We start from the raw sequence: 24,239 nt of genomic DNA, 5'->3' as shown, positions 1-24,239 counted from the left end.
TCTTGGTTTCTCTCAGTGAATCTCCAGTCAACCTCCCAAATTCCACAGCACACTGGAGTGTGCACACCGTCCAGCTCTGGGACCATCAGGAATAAAGTTGTTGTGAACACTGACAAAAATGTTTTTGGGCCCATGTTTTAATTGCCTTCAGTAACTGTCCGGGAGTAAAATTGCTGAACCATACCACAGATAAATATTTCACTTTGTAAGACAAACCAAACTATTTTTAGAACATTTTCCTCGATAGGCTTTTAAAACTTGTCACTTTTCTGTTTAGGCCTATGATCCCTTGGAATTAGTTTTTGCGTGGAGAGAGAATATGTTTAAGGTTAATTTTTTCCCACAGGGATGTCCAGCTGTCCCAGCATCATTTATTAAGACTTTCCTTGGGGCCGGGGATTTAGCTCAGCGGCATAAGCACCTGCCTTGCAAGCAGGCGGTCGTGAGTTCGATCCCTGGTACTGATAAAAATGAAAAAGACAAAAAAAAAAAAAAAAAAAAAGACTTTCCTTTTTCCCATTATCTTGACACATATATCAAATACAATTGATTATACAGGTAGGATCTGTTTCTGTTACTATTCTTTATTGGTCTCTTGCTATATCAAGCCTATCCAGGTTTACAAGAAGTCTTAAAATCAAGTTATAGCAGTCTCCCAGTTGTGTTCTTTTGAAAGACATTTCTACCAGGCAGAGAATCCTAGCTCAGTATTTATTGTAACACCTGAACTTTCTCAGCACACTGTCTTCTGCAGTCAGTACTGTCAGTTGAGAAGTCAGTTTATTGCTTTAATTATTGTTTCTCTGAATACAATCATTTTTTTCTGGCTGATTTTATTTTTGTTTTATTATTTATTTTTACTATGAAGTATCTAGCTGTACCTTTGTTTACATTTATTCTGCTTGACTTTATGGAACTTATAGAATGTGCAGTATGATTTTATTTTTTAATCAATTTTGGGAAACACTTACCATGAGTTCTTGGTATGTTGCTTCTGTACTATTCTCCTTCTCCTTTGCTTTTGAAATTCAAAGTACACTGTCAGACTGTCTCACTCTGAAATGATGCCTTTTACTGTTTTCTGAATTTACTGTAATTTTACCTTTTCATCTATCTGGATGGTTTCTACTTCCATTTTATAATCTTATAATCTTTTTAATATATAATCTTTTTTTTTTTTTTTTTTGTCTTTTTGAGGCAGGGTCTTTATGCAGTTCAGGCTGGCCTTGAGCTCACTTTGTAGCCCAGGCTGGTCTCGAACTCGCAACTATCCTCCTGTCTCAGCCTCCCGAGTGCTGGGATTACTGGTGTGAGCCATCATGCCGGGCTTTAATAGTCTTTTTAAATTTGCTGTTACAACTGTCCACTGAGTTCTAAATTTCAGTTACTATATTTTTTGTGTTCTATAATTTTATTTGATTTTTGCTCTAATTTGCTTTATCATTTTAATGATTCTAATACTCAACTAAAAATTTCCGTTGACAAATGCAAGCGTAATTATATTAAAGTCAGAGTTTTTTGGAGCCAACACCGCTGGAGCTGGCCCACAGAGTCTGTTATGGATACTGGTTCCTGTTCATAAACTCTCCCTTCTTCTGTCTCGTATCCGAGTGAAAGCGGCTCGCGGTGTGGAAGCAGCATTTGTACAAACAACTTAGGTACCTGAGAGTGCTGGTACTACAGGGTCACTTTAATTCAATTTCAGGGCTTTCATGGTTTTTGAGGCGCCCTGAAAATACGAAGCAGGGCTGTAACCTGGAACGCCTGCCTCCTTGCTCACCTTTCTGCAGCACTTAGAACCCAAGATCTGCTCAGGTCCCGACTCTTGGTAGGCCCTGTACTCTAATTTGAATCATCTTAGCCCTAGAAGGGTGTTTTCAATGGCAATATTTAGCTATTCTGGAATGCAACACGCCCTCATAAGGAGCCTCAAATGTCAGGCCAAACTCCTTGGATTTAAGTGTGTACAAATATTTTGAATTGGTCACTCTTCACTGATTTGCTAGTTCTTCAATGCCTTTGTGTATCTTTTGTTTTTTATTTCTTCTTCTTTTTAAAATTAAGTCCAGATTTTTTCTGAAAAAAATAGTTGGTATAAATGATCTAGTCTATTAGCAGGCAGTCTATTCTGTAGGTAGAAATTTCCTATGTATAGGAAATTTACATCCCAGCTTACAATTTTCTCGTATTAAGTATTCTTCAAAAATACCAAGATTACCTTGTCATTCCTTAGAGAAAATATGCTCACCTGTTGTTCTAGGATCATACTTTTTTCTCGTTCTACATTGAGCACCATTCTCTTGGTATATTCTAGCTGCTTCTCTAGGAGAGTACAACGAGACTGGGCTGAGCTTAACTGTATACTTATATCTATGAAAAAAGAATAAAAATGATTCAATTAGTTGTTCATCAAGAGGTACAGTAATGAGAAGTGCATTATGAAAATTCGATTAAGAACTTACAGTTCAAGGCTTCTTTTACCTGTTAGTACTGACTATTTTTTTATTTCACTTTATTTTTTGATGGCAACAAAGTTTATTTGAAAAAGCGTATGTGAAGAGTAAGGCAGAAACTGGCTCTGGGGAGTGAGCCCAATAAAAGTACACCCTGGAGGACACGGAGTGAGCCGCTGTGGAGAAGCCACCACAGCTTGCAGTACTGACTTTAAACATACATTTTATGACTACTTCATTAACTGTTTTTAAACTAATTTAACACTGTCTTCCCCTAAAAACTTGCAAAGCAAGCCTCTAAAAGGGGAGGATGCCGGTGACTTTTTGGATGATAAATAACCTGGCTGTTCTTAGGGAACAATACCATGCCCAAAAGCAGAAGCCGCAAGGTCCCTCGGGCGTCTGTGAGTTCCTGGGAAACTCGGGAACAGACACTCTGCCGCGCCTGTTTCCCTCTGCTTTTCAATACTGATCATTCGGCTAATTCACAAGGGGTAGCAACCCGTGTTTCATCTTTTAACTTTTTCTTTTCCTCTTCTCTTTCTTTTACTTTTCTCTCAGGGCCTCAGATAATCTTTTTCTCCCCTCTTCTCTATTTGTAAGGTGAAATACAACTTAAGCTTTGTTACGAGCTATATGAGTATATATAGGAGTATAGTGTACAAGAGAAAACTACAGTGCTGAAGTGGAATTATATACAAAGCTTCTGTTCTAAACCTCCCAGGCCCTGTGCATTAAATCCTCTCCATAATCTTCAGACGCCTCTACTTGCTTGCCATTTCCTCGAATTAATCTTGTTGTCCTTCCATGTTTAAGAAAATTTTTTTTGTTCATTTCATTTTTATACTGTTTAACTACTACTGTTTATACTTCAAATTTTAAAAATTAGTGTTAACTGAAAATACAAAGCACTTCAATTATATTATATGCTAAACTGGATTTTATTGGTTATTCTGAAAATGTCCTAATTTCTAAACTAAATTTACTTAAAAATTATTTTTTATCTCAAAAATTTATGAACTTGGATAATAGATATAATAGAGATGAGTTCAAAGTTATATTAACGTCCTGCAAATTTTAAACTATCTGAGAGTAAGTCCTGAAAGTCTCCTTGTATACAACAACAAAGATACTTGAATAAATTGCTTAGACTGGACTGATTATTTTCTAACTGTAAACGCTGGCAAGCCTCCCGCCCTGCACTTCAGAGAGCTCCTCATTTCCCACCTTTCTTCTGCTTTATTAGTTCCCGGTGTGCCACATTTCTCTCGTTGGTTTCATCCTCCAAGGCTTTTTTGTACTGTGCTGCTTCTCTGGATAGTGTGTTCAGGTTATCTTCAGCTTGTGTTCTCTCCAGCTCTAAACGATGAATCTTTTCCTGAAGAGTTTTTAAGGCTAAAATAAGAGCTGTTAAAAGAAGAAAATTTATTTCATGTTTTAAGAGAAAGTTTTTGAAAACTTAAAATCACAGTACCATACAATAATGTAAAAAGTAAGACATATGTTTTTACTGTAGCCATAAAAATGTCTGGTCATGTATATTCCTCATAGAAATATAACTAAAACTCTGAAGGGGGATAAATTTCCTTTAACATATCTCATGAGTTATAAAATTTTCAAATATTATTTTATTCTTATTTAGCTGTAATGTCAAACTATAAAACTAGTGATGAGTAGAATATAAATATTGTGGTAACTTTTATATAGCTTATATTCCATTAGAGGGTGTTTGTTAGAGGTATTTGGTTTTTACAAATGAGCTAAAAAATTATACATATTTTGTTCTTATCATACCTGTAGCTAGCTCACTGATTTGAATGATTATTTCTTGTAGCTTAAAAAGCTAATCTAATGGCAACCATTATTATAGAATTTTGAAAAAGATGACATCAATCAGCATCTTATAAGGTAATTTATATAGCATAAGATATGCCTGGAGTGATAAGTATTTCCCTAAATCAATTTTAAGATCTAAGTTTATATTTTAAACTTACATTATGATACTTACATTCTGTAGTCACTTGGATAAGACTTCCAAAAGGGTTTTTAAAAGGGTAATTTTGGATATAGGCAATTTCTGCATCTAACTGATCAAGCTGCAATGCTATTTAATTTAGTAGCATTCTAAATCTGACCTTTTATTCTTTAAAGAGTACTTTTTTATTTTATAAATTATATCTCTCTCTCTTCTGTGTCTGTCTCTCTTTTTTGCTGGTACTAGGGACTAAAGCCAGGGCTATGAATATGCTGGGCCTACTCAACCCCTGAAATATACTCCCCGTCATCAACTGCTGGGTTTTTTGTTTATTTGTTTTGTACAGGGGATTGAACTCATGACCTTGTGTTTGCCAAGTAACTGCTGTTTTTATAATAAACTTGTGCTATATATATATCCAGCTGGTCCTTACTAATTTTCATCTCATAAACTAAGAAGACAAAATAAAAAAATTAGTCAGTTGTGTAGGTTAATAGAAATTTACTAATAGGGTAAAAGTTAGGAGTTTTATAAAACTTTTGTAAACGACCGTACTATTTTCTGCATAAAAATGGCTGAAGCAAAACGATCATAAATTCAAACCCAGTCTGGCAACTTGGTGAGATCCTATCTCAAAGGAAAGGTGTTGTGGGGGGCAGGCAGGGACCACAGCTCATTGTGAAGGCCTGTGTTCAAGTCCCAGTACCACAAAAAAAAAAAAAAAAAAAAAACACAAGTTTTTATAACATACTTTGTACCATTCCTCCTCTAGTTTTGTGTAAAATTTTTTATTAGGGTTACCTTGGCTATTTGGACTATGAAGCATTTTAGCAGCAGTAACTTCTAAGTTCACAGGGTGGCAATGCTGAGATGATTCATCCCGGATAAACGGTGGAACAAACACTCTTTCTGGAGGTTTAAGATAGCTTCCTACTATACTGTGCATTAATTCGGAATCCATTATCTGCAAAGAATAAAGGAATGATATAGTTCAGCATCTTTCTTGTCTGACGGATAAAAGTTCAGGTAGAACTTATAACAAAATAATCATATACTATGGAGTTATACCTTTATAAACCTATTCATTACAAATTCAACTACAATAAACTCAGCAGTAACGAAGAAAAATGACTATTTATATGTAGCTAGTATTGGCAGTTCTGCCCGACTTTCAATAACCCTACAGCTTTCACTAGGCATGATGTAGGTGACGGGAATTTGCAGTGTCTCCACTGCTTATTGAGTCCCACGAACCAGTCATAGACTGAGCACCTGTCTATACAAGGAATGACTCGAAGGCCATGATGGCGAACCTTGTATAAGGTTCAAACACAACAGCCTGCTGCAGAACAACTGCCACAGGCTTACCACCACAGCTCTAGGATTTAAAGAGAAAGTACACATTCTAAAAGACAATACAGCTTTCAAACACAAGTGAGCAATACACTTGAATTTTCTAATATTAATTACTGGATGGCAATATACTAGTTTATTAAAGGTTTCCTGAAGAGTAATTTTGAATACATGAAATTTCTGAATCTAATCATTGAATAAGACACATCTCGGTTTAATGCACGAATAGTCTAATTATGCAGTTTAGAATGGCTGCAAATCTGAAGATTCTAGAGTAAACTTATCCTGTTATTTTTTAATAGGTGAGTTTTTAAAATATCTTAGCAGACAATTTCTTAACTTTTCTAAATAAATTTATTTTCCTTTCTGCAACTTAAATATTTTAGAAATATATGCTATCTAATAGACACTAGTCAGTACTAAATTAATTCATAACCGCATTGCAGGGGAAAAGGTAATAATTATTCATAAAAATAATTCACTGACACAATTGTAAGAAGCTTGCTTTAAAATATAAATCTTTAAGAATTCCATTATAATACTAGCTTATTTTGATTTCTGAGAATTGCACATTTTTCATTTTGTTCTCAACTCACAAGACAAAGGGCAGGCACTTCCTCTTACTGTCCTTCTATTTCCTAGAAGGACAAAGGGCACAATTAACTTTCTAGGACTTATACTTTGTCCACTGCCATAGCTGGTTATTTTATCAGACAATTAGATTGGTCTATGTTAAAGATTATTACTGTTGTGGTTTATATGGTATATACTTACCTGAATACTATTAGACAGCTAGAAAATAATCAGCCTTGAAAACTATCAAACCTGCCAGCCCCAATTAGCCTACGCTTGCCCTATCTGCCATCACTATTCTCTTGCTTGATGGCTTCCCTTTAAGGCAGGTAAAGCAAGAACAGGCTTTGCTTTGAGGCCTTATAATGATTGCATTCATCAGTTGGAATGAGTTTATCTTGGTTTGATTTTATTATGTGTGATGGTATGAACAGCTATTTTAAAGAAAACAAATCATTACAATAGCCAGCGCTGATTTAATACCATCTGACTCTGAAGTCCTGCCATGCCTTTGCTCTTGTTTCTTGGTTCTATGATGTTGTATCTTACTGGATTGTATTATGTATGATACTATAAACAAATTTTCTATGGAAAATGAGATAATAAAGTAGCCATTGTTCATTTTCTGTTATTTGGTTCTGAATGCCCTGTAATATTTTATTCTCTTGAATGGTTTTGTATTATTTTGTTATGCTTGATACTATTGTATATGAAGTTATGCTCAACTATTTCAAAGAAAGAAACATTATGGTAGTAACTGTTAATTACAGGTTGTCTTCTGGTGAAATACTGTGTTGCTTACATTGTTCTCTTCTGATCTGCTCTGTTATGTCCTGTTGTGTCTTAATCTCTTTAAAAAAAAAAAAAAAGAATAGGCTGATGGGGCTGGCATTTTGACTGCTAGTTTTCAAGGCTGATTACTTTTCAGGTACGACTATTTTCAAGGAACCAAGACCAATGTTCCTCTGCAGCTTCATGTGCTCACAAGTGGGGCTTTGGGGAGGTGACTGAAGCATGAATGTGCGATTCTGTCCCTGGATTAGCCCACGGATGGGTTCACATCTGGGTGTCTGCACCACTGGAGGTAAACCAGGTAGAAGGGGGCGGGTCCCTGCGGGGGCAGCCTGGAAGGGTACACAGATGTCCTTCCTCCTCTTTTCATTCCTGTCTGCTCCTGACTGCCACCCTGTCTTGGAACCAGTCAACTATGGACTAAAACCTCTATAATCTGTGAGACAAAATAAACTCATCCCCCTTTAACTTATAGGTGTTAGGAGTTTTGTCCCAGCAACCACAAAGTACCTAAGACACGTTGGCTTAAGATTTGCTGTAAATAGTGGATGCCCTTTGCTCCTTCTTCACAACCATATTTTGCTGTTGTTATTGGGACCCTTTAACTGATCGTGTCTCAGTCTGCCAGTTGCTGCTGCCTAGATACTATCTATCCTATAGCACATTTCATGAATCTAAGATACTGTTCTCTTAAAAATTAGGAGATAAAATTTAAACACAGCTAGCTCACTGCAAAGTGGAGGTAGGACCCCAAAGTATGTCTGGCTGTCTTCAAAGAGAGAGGTAGGTGGTTGAAGCAATTCCAAAAAACCCTGGACTTATTCAAGATACCTAACTCAGTTCTTATCCCCTATATTCTTTTAATCATTCCTCCTCTGCTGCTGCTCCTGGAATCATGGTCATCTTTATCTCTCTCCAGAATACTTTTTAGCACTCTCTGTAGGGTTGGTTTGGTAGTCATGAATTCCTTCAGTTGTTCTTTATCATAGAACTATCTTATTTTTCCATCAATTTTGAAAGATAGTTTTTCTGGGTAGATCAACCTGGGATGGAAGTTGTTTTCTTTCAGGGTTTTAAATACTTCACTTCAAACTCTTCTGAACTTGATGGTTTATGTTGACAAATCTGCTGTGATTTCTGACTGGTTTTCCTTTATAGGTGCTCTTGCCTCTTTTCTTTAACAGCTTTACATACTCTGTTCTTGTGCTGGATTTCTGGGATTTTGACTATTATATGTCTGAGTGTAGATTTACTTTGGTTATGGCTAGTTGGAGTCCTATGTGCCTCACTTATCTGCATACCAGATCCATTCTCTATGTTTGGGAAGTTTTCTTCTATTATTTCTGTGAATATCCTTTAAATTTCATTTGTATTGACCCCTGTTTCTTCATTGATACCTGTCATTCTTAAATTATGCTTCTTTGCCTCATCTTGCAGTCATCATTATTTCCTGATTTCATGTTATTTTTAAGAGATCTTTCCTTTCATGATCACTAGCTGCAATCCTGTCTTCAAGGTATGAAAGTCTATCTTCAGTCTCTTTCAAGCAGTAAAAGAATAAAATTTTCCCACTAGTTGTTATACACTTAAAGAGCGCTTCCTCTAACCCAAGCATATAATCATATTACAAATTTGATTTTTGCACCAAATGAAAATTTAGTTTGAGTTTTTTTAAATGTAACTGAAACAATGAAGATTACCAGAAGATTACCAGAAAGTTAAAAATTAAACTACTTAAATGTGTAAATATATAACAAAGTGGGCATAAGCCAAGTAACCACACACTGGTAGAATGACTGTAAGGTAAAGACAAAGATGAAATAGTGAAGAAGCCAGAAAAAGACTTTTTTTGGCTTGGATCGTCGATATCCCCCAGAGGCGCACCTGCTAAAGGCTGTAGCCAGGCTGTTGGGCTACTGGACGGTGGCAGAAGCTTTAAAGGTAGGATCTAGTGAAAGGAGGCTCGCCCTGGAAGGAGCCGGTCCGAATGCTGGCTCTCCCTGTTTCAGTTGCCCAGCTACCAGGAGGTGAACGGCTTTCTCCAACCGCGGATTTTTGCCATCATGGGCCGCCTCACCACAGGACTGCCGGTCATTGGACTGAACCTGAGTATGACCCAAAATTTCTTCATAGGCTAATTTCCTTGAGTATTTTGCCAACAGAGGCTATGCTGTGACGTAACACCCAGAGGTTTTCATGTAATAGAGGTCCCACCTAAGTCTACCTTGTATAACACTGTTATAAACAAATACAAACTCTTCATAAAAGTTTAATTACATACAGAACTGAGGCACCCTGGAAAAAAATTCACTTTGAAGAAAGGTGAAAGAAGTACAAACAGCTTGATCCCAAGTCAAAGCCTGACTTGGTTTGCGTGTTTCATGACGGCAGTCATTCTAATCCCCTGACCCAGTTCTCTGGACTTAAACATGGGTCCTGAGGAGAGGGCCATGGGTAGAAATGGTAAGAATTTCACCGATCCGATCACCGAGGACTGCATCATTAGCTCCCCTGCTTTTCATATGTTGCTGTATTTCAAAGGATGGGGAAGTTGACAGAGACTGCTTTGGATTTTGATCCCTTAAGGATTCTGGCACGTTGGCAGAATTATTCAGGAAGGGAGCAGCTGGAGAAAAAACATGTTCACAGGTATATACGAGAGAAATTCTAGAGAATACAAATTAGCACCTATATATCAATCTTCATTCTTTTTTTTAACCAATCTCCATTCTTAATATCTGATTCCTAAATCTGGAAACCCATCGATGCAAGAAAATCCTTAGCTATTACCTGTTTAAACATTGCCGCCCTATTATCTTCTTATGGAACTTGAGATGCTTGCTGAATATACAGCCTCTGTGTCTCTCAATCTCCTTTATATTCTTTATCTCTATTTTATATGCTGTACTACACTCTTGGTACTTTCTTAAACTCTACCGTCCACTTTACTAGGGTTTTTATTTTTAAGCTTTTCAACCCACCCATTATTTAAATTTTAATTATATTTTTCATTTTTTGAGTTTTTAAAAAAAAAAATCTGTTTTGAGAGTCTCTTGTTCCATTTTCCATCACTATATTGCCAATTCTCTTTAGGAATGTCTTTAAACATCTTTACCATACTTATTTTTTGTTCTTTTATTTTGGAAATCAGTGTATGCAGTCTCTGCCTTCTGTTGACTTTTGTTTGCAATGGCTGGTTTATTTACATTTACTGATTTCTGGGTTGTAAGCTCACATTTCTCACAATTTGAAATTCCTCAAAGTCAGTATTTAAAGCACTTTAGTTCAGAGAAGATTTCTATTTGTGCTAGATGCCTAGGGCCAACAAAACCAAAATTATCATTATATTTTTCAATTAAGATTTTTTTTGGCAGTGTGATTTTAACTCCAAAATCACATGAGCCAAGGATTGAGATCAGGATTTCTCAGGAAAGATTATTTTCCATCTACTCAAAAAAAAAAAAAAAAAAAAAAAAAAAAAGCCAGGACAAGATAGAGTGGCTCATTCTGAACAACCAATTATTTTCTAAAAACCATTTATAGGAGAATTCGCCCTTTAAGGGTCCCAACTTTATGTGGCACTGCCCAGAGTTATCACTCACAATGCTCAAGCTCAGACTTCTATGCTATACAAGCAGAAGTTCCTGCTTAACACCCGGGTACTAAGTCAGGAAGGGATCAGATCACAAGGAGCCTCCAACGGTAAAAAAGGCCCCTAGGGTCACTTGTCACTATAGAACTAGACTTGCTCTTCATTTACAGCATCCTTACCCCTTTGCTACTAATTTAGTCATGAGATATATTTTTTTCATTATATTTTATCGGCATATTTTAAATATACATAATGATCACAGTCATAGAGAATTTGTACCTGGACATGATGTAACTTGATTTTTTCTCCCATTTCCCTAGTCTTCCTTCAATCCCTCCTCCCCCTCCATTACAAAAGGTGTTTCCATGTTTTCTCTTTTCTTGTTTTATATATATATATATATATTTTTTTTTTTTTTAAGGTTTTTGAATGAAATTTTTTAAGGTTTAGTCTTTTCTTTGCCAGGAAAAGTTTTTTTGAACTTTTTTTTTTTAAATTTTTTTTTGGTCTTTTTTTTTTCTTTTTTATTGGTACCGGGGATCGAACTCACGATTGCCTCTTGCAAGGCAGGTGCTTATGCTGCTGAGCTAAATCCTCAGGCCTTTTTTGAACATCTAATCTGCTACATTACTTGAAACAATATGCTACTTGAAATACATTAATTGCTTGAAACAGTATGATATATAAAACTTTATACATATATGATATATAATCACACTTTAGATACTGACTATTCCACACACAAGTTAGCTTTAGTTGCACACACAGAATGGTATTTATGCTTTAAAAGAAAAAATAACACATCTTTCCAGCTATAGTTCTCTACTCCATACTGTAAGGTTTGTTCACTGCTTAAACATCAATTAAATAGATATTATCTAGTCATTCATTACCGTTCATTAAGTATAGAACAGTGTACCTCCTAAATAATCTGTGGAATGAGAATAAGAAAAAGGATCAGAGATCACTTCCGAGGCAGGAGGATGAAGGTGACTGACCATGGTCTCTCAGGATGCCAGTTCTATAAAAGGGTGAGTGTGGGGAGCAAAAGACGGTAGATCAGTAAGCAGCAAGATACAAAGCATCCCTGAGAGAAACCACTCGGATGCCAGAATAAAACATCCTGGAGAGGACCAGACAGAGGGAGATGGATCCTGTCCACCCAGGAAAACACGTGGTCCTGGAGCTACCATCCAAGCAGCTCAGATTCACTGCCATGGCGCTCTCAGTGGAGCTGCCCAAACTCGCAACTGCAGTGTGCATGCTGCTAGAGCAGCGGTTGCACTGAAGTCGGGGCTGGCAAGCTGTGTGGAGAACAGAGCCAGCGTGTAGACATGCACTAACCCATGGTGAGTGCTCGGAATAAGACTCTCCCACGGGAAAGGGAAGACCAACTGGATGACATGTTGGAATCAGGCAGGACGGGCCTGAACTAGGAATGGCAGTGACTTCAGTTGGCTGCTCCCTGCCCAGAGCAGATTGGTGGGATCTACTTAGCCTGGGTTATGCCCCTGGCTGGGACCCAATGAGTTGTCCCAAACCGATTCCCTATGTGTGGCACACACTAACGTGGTGACGGCCCCCTTGAGTTGACTGGCTCAGAGGGAAGGGGCTGGCATAAGCTGCCCCTGCTTATGCCTCAATGACCAACAGCAAACTGGAGAGGCAGCAATCCCTAGTCAGTACGCTTCAGAAGAACCATAACCAACAAGGAAAGAGGCTGGGACCTCCTCTATGCACCTGTTTGGAAGAAATCAAAAACATGACAAGAGAAAGAAACAAGCAAAAGCCCCCAGCCCCTAACCCTGTGAATATTGATATAGGAGAGGTAAATACAGAAGAGATAGAGGGCAGCAAACATGCAATATCAGACACAGCATCAGCTGACATAGATACCTTCATGACATTACAGACAAGTTTAAAACTGAAATATTAATACAAATAAAGCAAGATATAAGAAGATTAATAAAAGAAATGTTAAGCACCTCTCAAGAAGACACAGATGGAAGAATGGAGGAACACAAAAAAAGGAGACAAATGTTTGATGAAGAATATAAAGAAAACCTAGAATACATGAAACAGATTCAAAGAGATTACCAGGGCATTAAAAACTCCATCAAAAGCTGGGAAAATTGCCTGAAAGAAACTAGAGATAGATTAACAAAACTTGAAGATAAGTTAGCAATGTTTGATCGCAAAAGGAAAAGATCTCTTAAAAATAACAAGGAAACAGGCAGTAACAACACAAAGGCTAGAAGATGACAAGAGGATCTATAACATAAGAATAAAAAATGTGAGTGAAGAAGTAGGGGTACATACAAAGGAATACAAAGGTTATTCACAGAAATAATTAAAGAAAACTTTCCAAGCATAGCAAAAGGAAAGGATATTCAGATGTATGAGGCATACAGAACTCCAGCCACCTACAACCGAAACAGAGCTATACCCAGACATATAATAATCTAGATCTCAGAAATTCATCACAAGAACAGAGTATTAAAAGCCATCAGAGAAAATAAACAGATCACCTATAAAGGAAAACCCATCAAAATCACAACAGACTTCTCAACATAAGCCATCAAATCAAGAGCTTGGAGCGAAGTACTCCAAGCCCTGAAAGAAAATAACGTTCAACACAGATTGATGTACCCTGCAAAACTGTCTCTCAAAATTCATAGAGAAATAAGATGATTCCATGACAAAGAGGAACTGGGGGAATTCCAGACCACCAATCCAACCCTACAACAAATACTGAAGGACATTCCCGAGAGAGAGAATTTCAGAAACAGTGTCAGAGAGACCTCAATGAATGGGGCAGACAGTGGAATGAAGGAAAAAAGTAGACAACCAATGGCAGAAAACCAGAATAGCAGAAATGAGGCAGAGAAGGTTGACTGTAATCTCTAACACAGATGGCTTTGAAAGAAACACAGGCAGAGTAGATCAGGAGGTAGGGTCCATCGAGATGCTCTGTATAGAAAATATAATTAACCTGAAATAAGGTTTATGGATCGAAAATCAAATATGAGAAAACAATGCTCTATGTGACAGGGAACCACACAGTAACAGGGGCAACTCCACTAGCACCTGTAGATAGGGTGGAAAGACGTGATACTTTTGTGCAACAGAGAAATAGTCAGCTGTAATGAAGGAAAACCTTGAGGCTTTTGTGGTTAAAGGAATACTTGAGATCAAGTTCAGGAGTGAGAGGGTTCGGAACCACTTAGGTAAACAGCAGGTTGCCCCCCCTAATCCAAAAACTTTGGTGGAACCCAAAACGTGCAGTGCACCTGTGGGGGTAAAAGGGGAGGAACTGTCTAAAAACGAAGGCAGAGGATATTGTTAATAGTGTATCAGGATTTAAAATCCAAATTACTCTCACTGCTCTGTTTAGATAGATTACATTCTGTTCCAGTTTGTCTGTGTACTAGATTTGAGGGCACAAACAGCTATCCCCAAAATAGCAGGATATAGTACCGTAATCATTCTTAATTTCTTATTAACTTAATTTAAAGCCCTGTATAACTTACACTGTCTTATTATGATTAATCTTATTTGAATCTGGTGCTGTTTTGTATTAAATGATTTTATTTGAATCTGTTATGATTGATAGTATCAAATCTGAGAGTACAGGCAAGTACATTGAAAATGACAAGATTCACTAGGATACCCACTCTGGTTTCATTAATACCTGCTTTTGAAGACTTACAATGTTTCATTTTTATTAATATTGTTATGTACTGCTATTCAATTATACTATGCTTGGTGATATAGACAATTCTACTGAAGATAACAAGAGACATCATAGTAACCATTGTAGATCACCTTGTATTGCGGTTCTATATGACTTTTTTGTTTCATGTTTTTCAAGGAATTTGTTTTGTTTCATCTTACTTTGTTGTTTTCCCTCTAATACAGAAAAGATATACATGTAGAGACTCATGCATGCATCGAACATGCATGCATCTATGACAACTGATTATATAACGCATGATGAAATGAACTACTACTTTAAAGAAAAAGAGACAGTACAGTACCCTGTGCTGACTCCATAGCATCATGATGTGAAATCCAGCAATACTATTATTCTTTGTTCAGAGAGACTGTTTTGTTTTGTTTAATTTCAACATATGTGAAGGTATGGACAACTATTTTGAAGAGAATGAGAGACACTATAACAGCCATTGTTGACTTCCTTATTTGTCTGGTCTTGAAGATGTAAAATGCCTTCATCATCCCGTTTGGATCAGTTTTATACTATGTTGCTTTGTATGAACTCACTGTATGTGAAGATGTGAACAACTATTTGGAAGAAAACAAGAGACAATATGATAGATAGTGAAGATCTCTGGTTATCTTGCTTTAAAATTTATGTCTCTTACATTGCTTTCTTACATTCTGTTTTGTACTGTTTTGGTTGTGGTTAATTTTATCCTGTTTAAAAAAAAGAAAGACAAAGGATGAGAAATGAATCTGCATTTTAAATTACACTATAAATTCAACATTAAAAATATGCAAGGAGAGGCTGGGGATTTAGCTCAGTGGTACAGCGCCTCCTTGGCAAATGCAAGGTCCTAAGTTCAATTCCCAGTAGCCCCAGAAGAAGGAGGAGAAAGAGAAGAAAGAACGTAATTAAGCAGCAATTATCTAAAAATATGTAATGAATCTATAGAAATAACCATAATTAATAAATTTCAGAAATTTAGAGGTGCTTTAAATACATTTTGATGACTATCTGGTAAAATGTATTAATAGTAACAGTAGCAGCAAATCTTATATTTAATATACTAATCTATTGACATTTAAATTGACTTAACATAATTAATAGTGTGTATCATGTGCCTCTGGTATGATGCTTTCAGAAGCACACATTATCACCGATGCAGTACAGTAGTCTGGCCAGAAATGCATAATCTGAATTTCAACAGGCAGAAAAATTATTTAAATCTCAGATTTAAAAAAATTCTATTTTCAACAAGTCAGGGAGAGCTGTTTTCTGAAAAAATTTTTATATCAGAAAAGACAATCACATTTCTGGGAATGTATCCAAACAAGCCAAAAGTAAGTTTTTTGTTGTTGTTTTGTTTTTATAGCTTAAAAAAAGATAGTTTATTTGGGGGAAAACAATGGGGAAAAGAAAGAGGATAGATACCTCGAGGTGGTACAGGACTTCAGAGCTGAAATGTGGAAAAAAGTAAGATTTTAAAAAGGTATTTGTGAGCTGGGCGTGGTGGCTCATGCCTGTAATCCCAGCACTCGGGAGGCTGAGGCAGGAGGATCCTTGTGAGTTCAAGACCAGCCTGGGCTACAAAGTGAGCTCAAGGCCAGCCTGAACTGCATAGGGCGAGACCCTGTCTCAAAAAAGACCAAAAAAAAAAAGGATATTTCTGGGGCCGGGGACTTAGCTCAGCAGCATAAGCACCTCTCCGGCAAGAGTGAGGCTGAGTTCGATCCCTGGTACAAAAAAAAAAGACATATTTGTGTAACTATGTTTGCAGCAGCACTATTCACAATAGTCCAGTGGTAAAAACAATCTAAATGTCCATTTACAGATGAGCAGAGTAACATTCTTGTCTACAGGTAGTGGAGTACTAGTCTTAGGAAGCAAATTCTGACATGTGCTACATGAGAATATTATGTTAAGAAATAAGCCAAACACAAAGATAAATACTGTATCATTCTACTTATACAAGATATCTAAACCCACAGAAAAACAAGACAGAAAAGTGGTTGCATGAAGGAGTGGAAGGAGAGTTCTAGAGTTCAGCTTTGTCAGATGAAAAAGTGGAGATCAGCTGCATATCAGTGTGGGAGGGAAATCAACACAGAAAAACAAAATATGACCAGTGGGTCCAGTGCTCTAACCATGTGTGCAGAGTGCCATGGGCGCACAAGAAATGAGCTCTCCTTGACTAATGGTAAGTAAAGCTACATTTTCAAAGAGTTTAGAGTAATATGGCAGAATAATCACATACAATGACTTTGCTTTCTTCTGGAAATCCACTAAAATAACACAAGAACAACTTTTAAAGAAAGATATAAATTTGCAAAAGGACTAGACAGGTGATAACAAAAGACTGTAAAATGGGAAACAGGAAAGTAGTAACAGGCTCAGCTAATGCAGAAAGGCAGGTTCCTAACCCATATTAAAAAACAAACAAACAAACAAAAAAACCGTCTAAATTTATCCTGCAGAATTTCCAAATGGCTCTGGAACTGGCTCATGCTCTTGTAAGCAGAAGTTGAGGTAGGATTGAAAACTAGAGAACAGGTTAAAAATTTAATTTATATAGCCTGGTATGATGAAAAATTCCTGTAACTCAGTAGGATTCAAAGTACAAGCCTAGCTCAGGCAACTCAGCCCAACCCTGTCTAAAACTTAAACATTTTTTAAAAAGGGAGTGTAGCTAGGGTGAAGGCGCTAGCTTCAACCCCTAGTACTGCAACACACACACACACACACACACACACACACTACCCTTCTCCTCTTCATGCAGACAAAAGGATGCTTCATCTGGGAAGATCAGAAGTTTTGGAGGTTTTTTCCCTTGAAAATGAAATTGTAGAATATCTCTGAACTGGAGGAGGATACTAACCACAGTTAAGAGTAGTGCACCAGACTGGAAGAAGAAAGACTCACTGTCAGATAACCTACACTATGTCCAAGTGCAGCTGAGACTATCTTTTTATAGAAAATACGAACAGTCCAAATTACCAAAGATACTAAAGATGACCAAATGAATGGATTGGGTGGGTTTGGATTTCCAGTTAAGCTTTTCAGCACCTCGCTCTTAAATTATATGTTAATAAAACTCACCAGACACTGATGAAAGACAGAAACCAAAACAAACAAGAAGAGGTTTAACAGAAGCATAAAATTCAGAAATACATAAGTAAAGCTAGAAACAATTTCAAGGAGTTTAGGTAAATATGACAGTGAATATATACACTGACTATATATACATAAAATTTAGAACACTGAGGACCAGGACAGACCTCAGAGAATCTGACTGGAACACAGTGAGTAAATGTTGGCAGGGCAGTGAGAGATGGGCTGAATTGACATTTGATGGCAGAAATACAAAAGATTTTGTATATTCCACTCACATGGTTGTATTTCATAAGATCAGAGTACGAGAAGCTAACGAAGAGTACAAAGAGAAATTATACGATCATGTTTGCATTCTGACAAGGTATTCAGATGGCCTTAAGGTAGATAGATTGAAAAGGGAAATTATTGGCAGAATAACAAATTAAAAGGGTACAAAAGTAACTTACGCAAGAAAATATAACCCTGAAATGAAACTAGAATACTATAATTACATGAATACGAAAAGTACTTAGAAGATACAATTTGGGAGTTAGGAACCAACTAGATACATGAAACAGGACAGGAAGGACTTAAAAAACTTAACTCTCCTCCATTGCCAGTTTGAGCCTCCCATGGACAACTCAGCAAAACCCTATCTCAAAATCAAAAAGCTCTGGAGATATAGCAGAGTGCAAAGGCCTGGGTTCAATACTCACTACAAAAAAAAGGTCCTTTAGGTGCTAGGCATGGTGGCACATGTCTGTAATCCCTGCACTTGGGAGGCTGAGGCAGGAGGACTTATTGCAAATTCAAAGCCAGCCTGGGCTACATAGTGAGTCTCAGGCCAGCCTGAACTACAGAGCAAGACCTTGTCTCAAAAAAACCAACCAACCAACCAAACAAACAAACAAAAATTTCACTTGGGCAAATGGGTGGGAGCATTAATGGAAATATGGAATACAAATGCAGTGATACTCCCCTATTTCCTATTTCAGTTAACCAAGGTTTACTACTGTCACAATGTACTAGCATTTGTCTTGACTCTTTCAAAGGTACATTCATTTAATTTTTTATAGTACACTATTGTTGTCTTAATGTTGTTAATCTCTTCCTATCCCTAATTTATAAATTACACTTTAGCACATGCATGTATATATAGGAAAAAACAGTACAGTGTATATAGGTTTTGGTATTATTTGAGGTTTCAGGCAGCCAACGGGGATGGGAGGGCTTGACTGTAACACAAAAGAGGTAGAAGTCTGGGGAAAATAATACTTTTGGGGTACGTCAAATATGAAGTGCTTACAAACATAACTACCTAGCAAATGGACTGGAAACTGGATCTAGAGGTACCCTGAGCAGTCTAGGCTGGATCTAGAGATTTAGGTTTGGTTATCAGATCACCCAAAAAGCGTGAAGAACAGAAATTTCAGTGTGTGCATGTATGCCTACAAGGGATGGCAGGAAGGACATTAGAGGGTTACTGTTATCTACCCATAGTTTCCCCTCAGATGCACTGTGGCAAATGTTTTAAAAGAATCACAGATTTTGGAGACCAAAAGTATTCACTAGAAGGCTAACTACCACTGACATTCAGGAGGCAAATGAAGGAAGAAAAATTCTCAGTGACCACAGATGAATGATCAGGTAAGCAGGGAAAAAACCAGGAAGAAGCTGTAACAAAGAGTTAAACTGCTGGGCATGGTGGCACAGGCCTGCAATCCCAGCACTCGGGGAAGCTGAGGCAGGAGGTCAGCCATGAGTTCAGGGCCAGCCTGGCTACATAGTGAGACCCTGTTTAAAAAAAAAAAAAAAGAGCTAAACTGAGAACAAGTAATAACCTCATATCTATGTCTAATATTGTTCACCCTGAAGAAATATGAAGCACATAGGGCATGGTTCTGCTATCAATCTGAGACTGCAATCTCACTGTTGAATAAAGATTGACACAAGATAATGGTAAGATAAAAAGAACACAACGTAAGAGTCAACAGTATATACCATGAAATCGGTGAGCTTATGCTATAACGTATTTTTATGGAGCATTCTCTGATTTTAAATGAGGTTTTTTTCTTTTTCTTTTTTTTTTAGTGCTCAGGATTGAAACCATGGCCTTGTACATCCCAGAAAAGTGCTGACTGACCTACATCCCCAGCCAATAGACAGTATTTTAAAGGGTATGAAGTAATGCCCATCTTTTACAAATATTTTACAAACAATAATGCAGCACCTAATTGTTCATGTACAATTAATTCAATCCAATACACTCTATGAGAACTACTTAATTTCCAAGCAAATTTACCAAAGTGCTGTTTAAAATAATTAGGCTAATAGATTTTTCCTTAATGAACCTATCTCCAACAAATTTAGAATTTACCAGGAAATCATTTAAATGATTAGTCACCATTATCTTTACCAAGATTTAGTTTATTTGTTATTTATGTAGAGACAGGGTCTTGCTATGTGGTTCAGGGTGGCTTGGAGCTTACTATGTAGCCTAGGTTGGCATCAAACTTTTGGCAATCCTCCTGCCTCAGCCTCCCCAAGTAGTGGGATTACAGGCATGTATCATCATGACTGGCCCAAGATTTAGTTTATTTTGACTATTTAGTTCCTAAGAAAATCTCCTGAGTTAAAATAAAGAATATAAAATTATAGTCTATTTTTAAAAATGACAATACACATAAGACTAAATAAATGTGTTAAAATGTTAATAGATGAACAACAGATTTTTACATTCTTATTTCTACCTTGTACATTCTCCTCAATGAATCCATATTACTTTTGTAACAAGAAATAAAACTCTGCTAATACAGTTTCTTCTCAACTTTTGCAGAGGTAGAATATTGATCATTTCTATGAATATTTGTTGAAAACACACATTTTAATTTGTTAAGGTTTCACACCTCCTATCACAACATACACACAGGGAGGGTAACTGGGTTTCTCCTTTCTGTGTATAACTACAGTCTAAACGGCTATGCTCTGCAGTAAATACAGTATGAAGAGAGCAAATACTAGCCTTGCTTGAAGCAACTGCTAGCTGGAAGGACAGGAAGGTGGCTGTGGGGGAGGCTACTGTTTGGAGGGCGAGTCCCTTCCATGGGCTGCAGAAGAGATGCCATGTTGGGGAGGAGGAATCTAAGCTCTATGAAGTCAGCGTCCATAGCATCTGCCAAGACTGGAGAGTGTGCTGGGGGACTATCAAAAGGCCTCTTTCAGGCAGCTGACTGTCAGAAAGACATTTCTTAGTGGTGGGTGCGAACACCCGTACAACCATTCCAAGAACAACTTCCAAGCTTCTGCATGGGCTCTCCATGGCAGGCAGTCAGGTCCTGTCACATGCTGTTCACTGAAAGCACGAGGGGCCTACATTTGCACATAGCAAGGGGTCCATCTGTCTTTCAAGGGCGTGTGCCCCCACAGTGCTTCTCCTGTTGTGTGATAGGGGTTTGGTTCAGCATCTTCTCCAGAAGAGTCCTGCGTCATCAAAATTGCATGCTTGCCATGAATTCCTTCTCTGCAACGGCCTTGTCAGAATTGAAAGGCTCACCATGTCTTACCATGGATGCCATTTCTGTGGAATTTATCAAACCATCCTCTCTCTACTGGCTTTAAATTCATCACCCGTGGCACTTGCAGAGGGGTTTGCTTGCAGTAAATCACCCTAAAGTTTCCTGTTTTTTTCACAGATCAGTTTCATGAATGCTATCACCTGCCAGCTGTTTCTCATCACTAACAAGCTTTCCCACCTCTTCCAGCACTTGTGTTCTCTGCTTGGTTGATATTCTTACACCTTTTTGCCGTCAGTTCCTTTGATGGCACTTCATTTTTCAAAACAGTTGAGATTGTCTGTTGACTTTGCCATCTTGTACTCTGAGCCCATGATCGGCCACAAGAATCACGATTGTGCTTTTCACAATTTTCTTCTTCAACTCAATTATTTTCCTCAAAACTTTTTTTTTAACCATCACGTTTGCTCTGCACTTTACTGCTTTCACGATTCCTGTTCCCTCGTCACCGCTCTGCACATCCTGGTTCCCTTCTTCCTGTGCCGCATGCTGTTATCCTCCTTGAGGCTGAGTACTTTCTACTTTCTTTTACCACCACGCTTGAGCTGGACTTTCTTTGGAGTCACGCTAGACTGAATAATAATGTATAGTACTGGGTGTGCTAAAAGGCACACAAAAAAGCTTCACAGTAAAGGTCTGTAGACAACCGAAATCTCGAGTAGAAGATGCCACAGCCACACATCAGAGAGGAGTGACGGCCACACCGGTGTTCGTGTGGGGAAGACGGCCAGTCACATCTGTTACCCGATGAAGAGTCCGTGTTTCTGAGCCGAGGTACGGCGTTACTGTAGCTGTGGAGTCGCGGCAGTAACAAGCCGTGGCAGCGAACCACAGTAACTTTTGCCCACATACCTGAGGTAAACGACCGCTCTGAAGGGCTGAGTTAATCAACTGAGGAACGGAGGGAGCTGCTGACAGAGACGCCATTCCATCCTCACTTCCTTTTCCTCCCCAACCACACTTGGTGTAACCGTTAAGGTCCCAACATGAGGAGCAGCACATGCTGCTGAACATCACAGAGGGCAAAAGGACAACACTTCATCTTCTTTTCCATCTGAGAAAGAAGCTTAATTAAGTTGATCAAAACATTTTTACTTAATTGTACCTACAAAAGCTTCTAGTATTCTTCTGTTAAATGTTCCAGCTCTTCAACAGCCACGAGTGTGCTGCTTTTACTTACTGACTTTGCGAAGCGCCGACGGTGCTGAGTGCTTCTAACACATCCTAGCAACCAAGTTGAAAAGCACCGAAAAGATTCTAGGAGACCTGGGCGTGACGGCACGCACACAGTCCCAGCACTCAGGAGGCTGAAGAGGAGAACTGCTTGAATCCAGGAGTTTGAGAGCAGCCTATGCAACAGAGTGAGACCACATTTGAAGAGAAAAGACAGAAAAAGATGCCAAGAAACTCCAGGTGCAGACATAGCTAAATATAAGAGATTGCCGTTATTATTCCCCTAACATCCCTTGCTCCACACAGAGGTTTCTGTGACCATGTCTGCATAATTTACATCATTTAATATTAATGTGAAGAATATGAAAGTTTTCAGTTTTTATTTCACTTTCATTCCAATAATGTGTAACATATACCCAATGGCTGGGAGCTGGAGGCTAAAACAGGAAGAAGTCACAGTTAGGGTGGAAACAAACACAATGCTAAGGACCTGAATTCCTTCCACAACAGGATGAATTTGGTGCTCCACAAAGAATCAGGTCGAACCTCCACTGCTGTCCTCATCACAGGAGTTGGTCCAGTTTGTTGGTCCTGTAAAGTGCTGTCTAAAACATGTGACTGTTTTTCTTCCCCTTCTGTACCAGGGATTTAACCTAGGGCTCCCACACACGGCCAGCACTCTAACTGAGCTACGTCCTCAACCCCTTCATTTTTTATTTTGAGATAGTCTGACTAAATCGCCTGGGCTGGCCTCAGACTTAAGATCATCCCTCCTCAGCCTGCCCAGCAGGTGGGGTTACAGACAAGGACCACCATGCCCAGCTTAATGTAACCATTTTCATCCTTCACTTAAAACTTACTGGCTGCAAACTGTAGTCCATCAAAGCACAGTAAACAGATGGAGAAGAGCAAACCAAAACAGTTAAGGTATCAGGTATCCGCAGCAAGTTCATAAATAGTATTCTTTCTTTGTAAATGAATACTGTCCAGAATTTCTCATTCTTAAATTATATACAAGTCCCTGATATTTTACTATGATAGTTGAGATACTAAGCATTTAAAGATCTGACAAAAAATGAATTTTATATATATCCACATATACTCCTGATTAGCAAAGGAATACACGTTCATTCTTAAAATTTGGTTCATATTAAATCACTCTTTCATTATTTTAACCAAAGTCAGGATTATGACACATTGGTGTGAATTGCTTTTATATTGACTATTACATGGTAAACATTTTCTTGTATCACTATTCTTTTAAAGTATGATTTTTTTAAATGGTAGCACATAGATGTTTTATGTAAATTTTCATTTTTATTCAGATACAGTTTCGAAATTATATTGTTGGATCACAGACAGCTGTAAAGTTCTGCTGTTTACCATCAAACTGTCATAATTCGTGGGACTGCTTTAAATTAAGGCATTAGCACAGCTTTTGAGGACTCAAACAAAAGTTCTAATTCTTACAATTTTCTGAGATTAGTTTTTCAGTGAGTAATACTTTATTTTAGAAAAATTCTAGAGTACCTTGTCTCAAAAGTATTAAGGCAATCAGCTCCTAGAGAAAAAAAAATAGACACTGTAGAGATAACTGTATCTATACTAGAATGCAAAATCTAAAAATTAGCACCTAAAGAATATTATCACTTTTAAGGCTTTACATATAAAATGTAGCCTTTTTAAGTGCCATTACGGGGGCTGGGGATTTAGCTCAGCAGCATAAGCGCCTGCCTGCCTTGCAAGCAGGCAGTCGTGAGTTCGATCCCCGGTTAAAAAAAAAAAAAGTGCTATTACTATTATTACAATCATTTTTAACACATAGGGAAACATTCAAAACGATTAGGTGCTGAGGCTAAGGTCAGATATGTAAAAATACCCAAAACACAATCTAGACGTGGGTCTCCAGAGATTACATGTGGTGTCTCTCCTGCTACTGCACTGT

General features: G+C 37.8%; 1 protein-coding gene across 8 annotated transcripts in view; it reads right to left on the bottom strand.

The window, feature by feature from the left end:
- The window catches only part of Cep57l1 (centrosomal protein 57 like 1), a 238,983-nt gene that overhangs the window by 203,135 nt on the left and 11,609 nt on the right, over nucleotides 1-24,239 (bottom strand). For all 8 annotated transcript variants that reach the window (XR_010048994.1, XR_010048993.1, XM_063253988.1 and 5 more), the window contains exons 2-4: nucleotides 5,230-5,392; nucleotides 3,681-3,860; nucleotides 2,249-2,370 (exon numbers count right to left, since the gene is read on the bottom strand). Coding sequence is in view for 6 of the 8 variants with exons in the window: in XM_063253985.1 (XP_063110055.1) it covers nucleotides 2,249-2,370; nucleotides 3,681-3,860; nucleotides 5,230-5,392 (465 nt within the window). In the remaining 2 variants the exon portion in view is untranslated. The remainder of the gene's footprint in view (nucleotides 1-2,248; nucleotides 2,371-3,680; nucleotides 3,861-5,229; nucleotides 5,393-24,239) is intronic.

This window comes from Cavia porcellus, unplaced genomic scaffold (assembly GCF_034190915.1).
Source record: "Cavia porcellus strain 051 isolate PalLab524CR breed Dunkin Hartley unplaced genomic scaffold, mCavPor4.1 scaffold_7, whole genome shotgun sequence".
NCBI lineage: Eukaryota > Metazoa > Chordata > Mammalia > Rodentia > Caviidae > Cavia > Cavia porcellus.
The sequence above is the reverse complement of the archived record's forward strand: the minus strand, read 5'-3'. Positions and strand labels throughout refer to the sequence as shown.